Below are 7,566 nucleotides of genomic sequence, written 5' to 3'. Positions count from 1 at the left end.
TCCCCCATATCTGAGATGCCTACTGCAGCCCTCATCCTCCACATACAACACCCGTTCTGCCAGTCACATTCTGTTAAAGGTCCCCAAAGCACACACATCCCTGGGTCGCTCGTCTTTTCAGTTCGCTGCAGCTAGCGACTGGTACGAGCTGCAACAAACACTCAAACTGGACAGTTTTATCTCAATCTCGTCATTCAAAGTCTCCATCCTGGACACTCTTACTGCCAGTTGTGGCTGCTTTGCGTGATGTATTGTTGTCTCAACCTTCTTGCCCTTTGTGCTGTTGTTTGTGCCCAATAATGTTTGTACCATGTTTTGTGCAGCTACCATGTTGTGTTGCTACCATGTTCTTGTTATGTTGCTACCATGTTGTGTTGCTTCCATGTTGTGTTGCTACCATGCTGTGTTGTCATGTGTTGCTGCCATGCTATGTTGTCTTAGGTCTCTCTTTATGTAATGTTGTGTTGTCTCACTTGTTGTGTATTTTGTCCAATATTTATATTGTATTTATTTGTATTATTTTTAATCTCAGGCGCCTGTCCCCGCAGGAGGCCTTTTGGTAGGCCGTCATTGTAAATAAGAATTTGTTCTTAACTGACTTGCCTATTTAAATAAAGGTTCAATTAAAATTAAAATTAAAATTGGGGCAAGGCATGGAGGTTTTCAGCAGGCTGGCTCCATGGTTAGAACACAGTTGATGTGTTTTCCATGCTGACCACTAGGTTGCAGTACCACACCACTTTTGTCTGTTTCCTCTGGGTTGCAATAGTCAGGCATAACAGTGGAGCTCGTTAGTGCATAAGGAGTTTGAGAAAGGGAGAGAAATGTGTTGGGATGCCTGAATTAACAGCTATCAAGAAATAACTGTTGATCCGATTGTATTATGTTGTGTGTAATATGTACTCTGTTTTTAACTTCATTCTGTCATTATTTTAATCAACATTATTTGTCATGCTTTAGGATGGTGGAATGGGAAATGATGTTTGCATACAGTAAAAACAGCATTCTAGACATCTGCACATTAGAATACTTTGATCCTAAAGAGTGAACAGTGGAGCAGACAGGTCCTTATGCAAGCCCATGTATTACCATACACAGACACATGGTAGCTCTACCACATAGACACAGATCACACACACACACACACACGGGCATACTGTAATATATACATGCACATGCAATTACTTATACAGAATGCCTCATATGCAAATGAATGCACACACACACACGTGCCCTCCCATACATTCATACATATGGAACTGCCTCATTCAGAATTTTAAATGAGAAACCTAATCAAATTTGCCTAATGAGACATCTGGCATTCTGCCTGCTTTTCAGTCTTTTAACCAGGTCTAAGAAACATCTGGGCCCTTCATCAGCCCAGTCAAACCTGATGAGAGAGAGACTGATGGAGGAACATTGGCTGAGACTTTACCTACTACACACACCTACCTACATGATCACGTGATATATTATGCATACATGGGACCATATTACACATTCAGTCCAGCCGTGCATTTGATATATGGCGGTGACGAGCACACAGATGGCAGACGCCTGAGGGTTTTAAAATTAGGACTTCGCTAGCTAGCTGCAGCTAAACATAGAGGCCGTACTGATGCAGAGTGAGTGAGAGAGTGAGAGAGAGAGAGAAGAGAGAGAGGAGAGAGAGAGAAAAAAGATGGTCACACAAAGATACCCACTTGCACGCACGCACGCACACATACTCACACACACAAGGTACATGCACATCCAAGCACAATGCAACACCAGAACAATAGACAGTCACACACACATTCTGGAAAAACATGAATATTCACACTAAACAGTATATCACAAACACTTGTTCCTGGCACTAAATGTATACCAGTATCAGTGTGTCCCCCCTCCCCCTTGATTGACAGGCATCTAACGAGCAGCTGTTCTAATGGGCCTGGCAGCCTCTCCTAATAGTGATAAATAGATGAGAGACATTTGTGAATCAGGACCAAACACTTTTCAATCAATTATTCACGACATTACTCCAGTTTATGCATCATCAGGCTGCTACACATCCGGGCTGTTCCCAGGCTGGAAACAGTATTTGAACTCGGTGGTAAACGACCGTCAGAGCTACCAACTCTTGTTTTCCCCTCTCTGGCTGACAGATAAAATGGTTCTATTCTACATCGTCTTGCGCGACTTTTAATGAAGGCTTGTGAAAGCGAGCGGAGCATCGTCGTTGGATCCTGACCTGTCTGCTCTGACGATGTCGTTCCATATGGGACAGCACGTCACTGAGCTCATCTGTCTGTCACTGTCTCTCTGGCCTCCACTCTTATTTTGTTTGTCCCTTTTGTCCTATTCTGCTCTTTCACTCGTTGTCACAAACCGCTTCCCCCTGTTGAGGCTTTGTCTTCGGACACTTTTCCTCTCGCTTTCTCTCCCTCTTTCTTTCTCTCCCCCCCTGTGTGCAGCTCTCTCCCCTTGTCTGAACTCTGACAGGTGTGTAATTGAATGATTAATGACCACCAGAGGCCCTCCTCCGCACACACACACACACACACACACACACAAACACACTTGCGCGCGCACACACACATTCAGCATTCCGCATTCCGCTTAAAAACAAACCACACACACAGACATCTAAACAAAATTGAGATTTTTTTCCTCTTTTCGTGCACCTTTTCGTTCATTCAGACCTATTAGCTATTGCATTAATACACATACACTATGCATATTTTTATTCTCAAAACACAATCCTCAAACAGTTGCTCATATGAAGACTTAAAAAATAGGAAGCAATATTGTTTAGCCATTGTATTTCTGTAGCTCAAATAATCTGCAACACATGTCTGCCAAAATCCTGCTGGGATTCATTATACAAGTACAATGTTCTCACAAATATTGAATACATCTGGTTTACATTAAGGTTAGGTTACTGTTATATTTACAATATAAATATATTTTTAAAATCTGTATTCCCCCAAAAATGTGTGTTTATAATATTTTCTCCTGCTCTAGCCTTCCAGTTGCTCCAGTTTTGGGTTATTTCATTGTTAAGATAGACTTAGTTGCCATAATGACTTCACGCTATACGTTTCCCTCACTGAGCTCTGTGGCTGTGCACACTATTCTCTCTCCCTTGCCTTTCCCAGTATTGGCACATTTATGCAATGCAATTTCCACTAGCTAATGGATTTTGTGTTTGTGTGAGGCTACGGACTCTAGCTATCAAAAGCAATCATAAAGTGAAAACAGTATGAATAGAATCTCACTCCTGCTGTCTGTATGTTTGCTGTTGGCTCTGAGATCTCCTTCAGACGATCATACAGTCACTTATGTTCTCTATGTGACTATGGTGTTTAAAAAATAATTGTAAGTGCTTTTCCAGCTCCAAAGTCACTTTACATAGTCAAGATAATAAGCAAGAGGAACACGTTCATAAATGAACTCATACACATGTTCAGGAAGCTCGATGTAAACAATGGACCTGCAGTGCAACAAATTATGAACCAACTGTGTGTGTCCACGGATTGAGGACTAAATTTATAGCTGGGACACGACTAGCATGGCATGGGTTACACACAAAAAGAGAGAGAGTGACAAGATGGACAAGGCGAATGAGTGTGTGGACAGGAAAATATGTGGTGGGACTTGGAGTCAGCCCCGAGGGTCATAAAGCCAGGCCATTTCCTGTTGACCCTTGTAGGAACTCTGACCCCTGCTGCAGGCTGCATCTATCACAGGACAGGGGTGAGGTGGGGATTGAATGGATGGCCGGGTGGAGGAGGAGGGTTTAGGCCAGGCCAAATGCGTTTGAATTGTGTTTGACATTTAATGAGTAATCACTTTGGCTTGGATTTGAACCTTGTTGCACATGGCCCTGCAGATGGGAGGAGGTATAAAGTGAATGAGGAAGGAATGTGGAAAGACAGAGTGAAAATGAGGAGTAAAAAATTAACAAAGAGCTAAACTAAGGGAGAGAGGTCAGGGAAGATGCTAGGCTAGTAGAGAAAAATAAGAAAAGAAGGGGGTACAAAACTGCAGCATACATCAATTGAAAATGAGACAATTAGCATATAGTAACGACATGTGATTGTACCAGGAAGAAAATATTGTTTTCAAGATACTGATTCCTAATACTGATTTGTGTATTTCATTACAGTGTTGACTTTTCACATCTGACCGCAAATAATTGGAGGGCAAACTCAAAGAAAAAGTCGTTCACACACTTTTACAAAAGAAAGGTTTTAATACTATAAGCAAAATCATAACTGTAACATCGTTATCATCAATTATTGTCACCAACATTTGGAAATAAATTATTTTATCAGAGACCCATAAGGGACTGAGGAAGATGCAGCGTGTGTAACGTCCTTGGCTGTCCTCCTCAAACACAACGGCAGACAACATGGACCATGAAATGGTATGACAGGATCGTGTGTGTGTGTGCGTGTGTGTGTGTGTGTGTGCGTGCGTGTGTGTTCACTGTTTGGCTTATGATGTGGATCCCACAGTAAACCCTACTATTCACGTCTGACAGGATCTTAAGGAGGTAAGTGATCAACTCATTCCAACGTATTTAAACAAACCAAGGTACGTCCTTGAACAAATTGAGAGAGACAAATTGAGCTCATTCATAGTGTACAAGAGTCATGCAGAGTGATGCCCTGGAAGATCACTGTTCACAGGACTTTTGTCAGGTCCCACCTCTCTGACACATATAAATACAAAAATAGATCTAAAAAAAGTCAAATGAAATACGATGTGTGTGTGACAGTTGTCGGTGTGGGAAGACTGGGTGTGGCCTGGGGCGTAGAGGAGAGAGGTTAGAGTGTATCACTGGCGTTCTGTCCAATCACAACGCTTCAAGCCTGGGCTGTGTGAGGTCATAAGAGTTATGGAGGTTAAGGTGACCCAGGCAGATCGGGAGCTGTGTCTCTGACCTGTGTCCTTCCGTCTTTCCGTTTGGTTGGCCAGTAGGCCAGGTGGGAGAGAGAGGCAAGTTGGCTGGTCAGTGGTCCGTGTGGGGTGTTCCTCTATTCTCCTAGAGGGGGCGCTATCCTGGGAGTCAGACAGCTCACTGTCACCATAGAGTATGTAGAGGGAGAAGGGGCTGAGGACACTCGCCTCTTCCACCCTGAAGTGGGTTTGGCTCACACTCAGGGGCTCAGTGTGGTGTGTTTCTACGTCTGAGATGTAAGTATGTTGTTGATGGTATAAGAGGGGCCAGCGGTGGTATGTTAAGGGAAGGGTATGCATGTTGCAGACAATGGCTTGAGTGGGTTGAGTGACTGTGGAAGTCAGTGTCTTACGGCGGGAATGTAAACATTTGGACTTGCGCCATGCTGTCATAGTTAGCGTGTGGCGGGTGTGTGAGCCCCCATCTCCCCCAGGATGGCCCCTCTCTCCCCTTTCCTCTCTCCCCTCTCCTTCACACCCTTCCTTCTCAGTTAGTGGGCGTGTATGTCCAGGCCCTGGCCTATGAGGGGATCGGTGGGGTGGGGGTGGGGCTGCGGGTGCAGCAGCATGGCGGGGTGGGGGCCGGGGTAGGGGTGCAGGGACGGGCCGGCGTGGGGGTAGCCAGACTGGGACAGCAGGGCCCCGGGGTACTCTCCGGGAAGAGACGGCATCCCCTGAAGACCTGTGGAGAGGGAGAGATATTAGGAGGTACTGTACAACAACATACCACATGCACATGTTCAGTCTGGCACACCAAAGCAAAACCTTTTCAAATGGGAAAATGGAAAAGAGCATTTCTTATTGGAGTTCTGGTACTGCCTCCCTGCTTCAGTCCGTTTTCTTCTCTTTGTTGCCTAATGAACATGACCCAGTCGTCCTTATCTCTGTCTCTTACCTGCTGCCCTGAGACCCAGGTGGGCTTGGCCGTCCAGTCCGTAGCCCCCCAGTGCTGCTCCCTCTGGGCTGTAAGGACCACCTTGACCTGGTCAACCAAACACACACGCACGTCATTCACCTAACCTGACTGTGCATATCGATCAGCTACACACATATGCATTCAAAATACACACCTATAGCATCAATACAACCTAGGAATGTATAGATACACCAGTAACAATACATTAGAGGAGGGAATACAGTGGTAATTATTACCTGAGCGATTTGACTGGTCAATCATGGGCTGTACTATTCTCCGTCTTGCATTGATAAACCTGGAGAGGAAGGAGGGGATATGAAAAAGAGGGAGAATAGGAGGGGAGAACACAAAGAGGAGGACAATTGAATGGAAGGAGAGTCAGTTAATGGAGAAAAGGACTAACTCTGGGAATATTAACCTTTCACTTTTACAACCACTTAACCCCTTCATGGTTCACCGTCAATCCACATTAGGACAGAGGGAGTATGGATCTCTGGGTGATAATGGATTGATCAGTATTGATGGGGTCAGCGGAGGTCATGCTAAGGTCCAGGTCGACGAGGGACACAGTACAGTAGTAAAACACAGAGCTGATCATTGGTTATTGATCAGGGGGGTACTGACCAGTTGTTGACCTGCAGGATGGTCAGGCCTGTGTCCTGTGCCAGCTGCTTCTTCTGCTCCTCTGAGGGGTATGGGTGCTGGGAAGGGACATTCAGAACAAGGGCATTATGTATTTGCCAAACTGGTTGAGATTCAGCAAGAGCATGTCTAGCCTTTGCTTTTGGCATAGATTATTATTGCATAAAATCATCAAAAGTATCATTTTGGCTCACACATACACCACACACAAATGGCTCCAGAAGTATCTATGTAGAATTAAAAACCCAAAGCATGTAAATAAGGGAGTTCTACAACCATTAGATGAATACTAATGACTGACATTACATCTGAATTCATATCTCCAATATAACTGCTAATTATCAGAATGACTTCAATTCACCATAAATTGTTCTCTCTCTGTTCAGAACTATTCAATATTGAACCTCTTATTCACACATTATCTCTGTCATTTCATTCCATTTTCAACTAATTTATTTGCATTATGTGAACGATATCCCCTTCCTCCTCTCCCTCGTTCCTCTCCTCTCGGTTCCCCTTTGCTTTTCTCTGCTTCTATCTGTCATTCTTCTCTCACTATTCTTTCTACTGTCTCTCTTTTCTCACCGATAAATGCTGGAAGAGCCATGCCCTCATGATGTTGGTTGCCAGTTTGGGAAAAATGCCCCTCTTCTTGTTGTTCCTTCTGTCTCGGTCCGTATCGTCCTCCTCTCCCGTACTGGGGGAGGCCACGCCCCCATCCAAACCATCCCCTGCCAGAGGACAATAGAGATATGGCATTACGTGCGTGCGTGCGTTAACATGTCCAACTGATGTCAGGTTTATTTGCATATGTCGATTATGTTGTTAGCATGAGTGTTTGAAAAGACATGTGTGTGTTTATGCAGGCGTGTGTATGAGTTAGTGTGTTAGAGGTACCCGTATCACTGCAGTTGTCTGTGCTGTGTGAAGGCAGGCCACATGACATGCCAGGGGTCCCTAGCGGAGTGGACGCACAGTCATCTGGATCCCGCAACCACGACTGATTCTACAGAGAGCGCGGGAAGGAAAGAGAGAGAAACATATTGAGATGAACAGGAGAA

At 44.6% G+C, this 7,566-nt stretch overlaps 1 protein-coding gene across 2 annotated transcripts in view; it reads right to left on the bottom strand.

Annotated features, from left to right (window-relative positions):
- Nucleotides 1-1,679: 1,679 nt before the first annotated feature.
- The window catches only part of LOC109909011 (homeobox protein meis3-like), a 12,071-nt gene continuing 6,184 nt past the window's right edge, over nt 1,680-7,566 (bottom strand). For both annotated transcript variants that reach the window (XM_031795962.1, XM_020507856.2), the window contains exons 8-13: nt 7,403-7,511; nt 7,091-7,236; nt 6,488-6,564; nt 6,100-6,158; nt 5,843-5,929; nt 1,680-5,629 (exon numbers count right to left, since the gene is read on the bottom strand). In XM_031795962.1, the coding sequence (XP_031651822.1) occupies nt 5,439-5,629; nt 5,843-5,929; nt 6,100-6,158; nt 6,488-6,564; nt 7,091-7,236; nt 7,403-7,511 (669 nt within the window). In that variant the 3' untranslated portion in view covers nt 1,680-5,438. The remainder of the gene's footprint in view (nt 5,630-5,842; nt 5,930-6,099; nt 6,159-6,487; nt 6,565-7,090; nt 7,237-7,402; nt 7,512-7,566) is intronic.

This window comes from Oncorhynchus kisutch, linkage group LG18 (genome assembly GCF_002021735.2).
Source record: "Oncorhynchus kisutch isolate 150728-3 linkage group LG18, Okis_V2, whole genome shotgun sequence".
Taxonomy (NCBI): Eukaryota; Metazoa; Chordata; class Actinopteri; order Salmoniformes; family Salmonidae; genus Oncorhynchus; species Oncorhynchus kisutch.
This window is presented reverse-complemented; position numbering and strand designations above follow the sequence as displayed.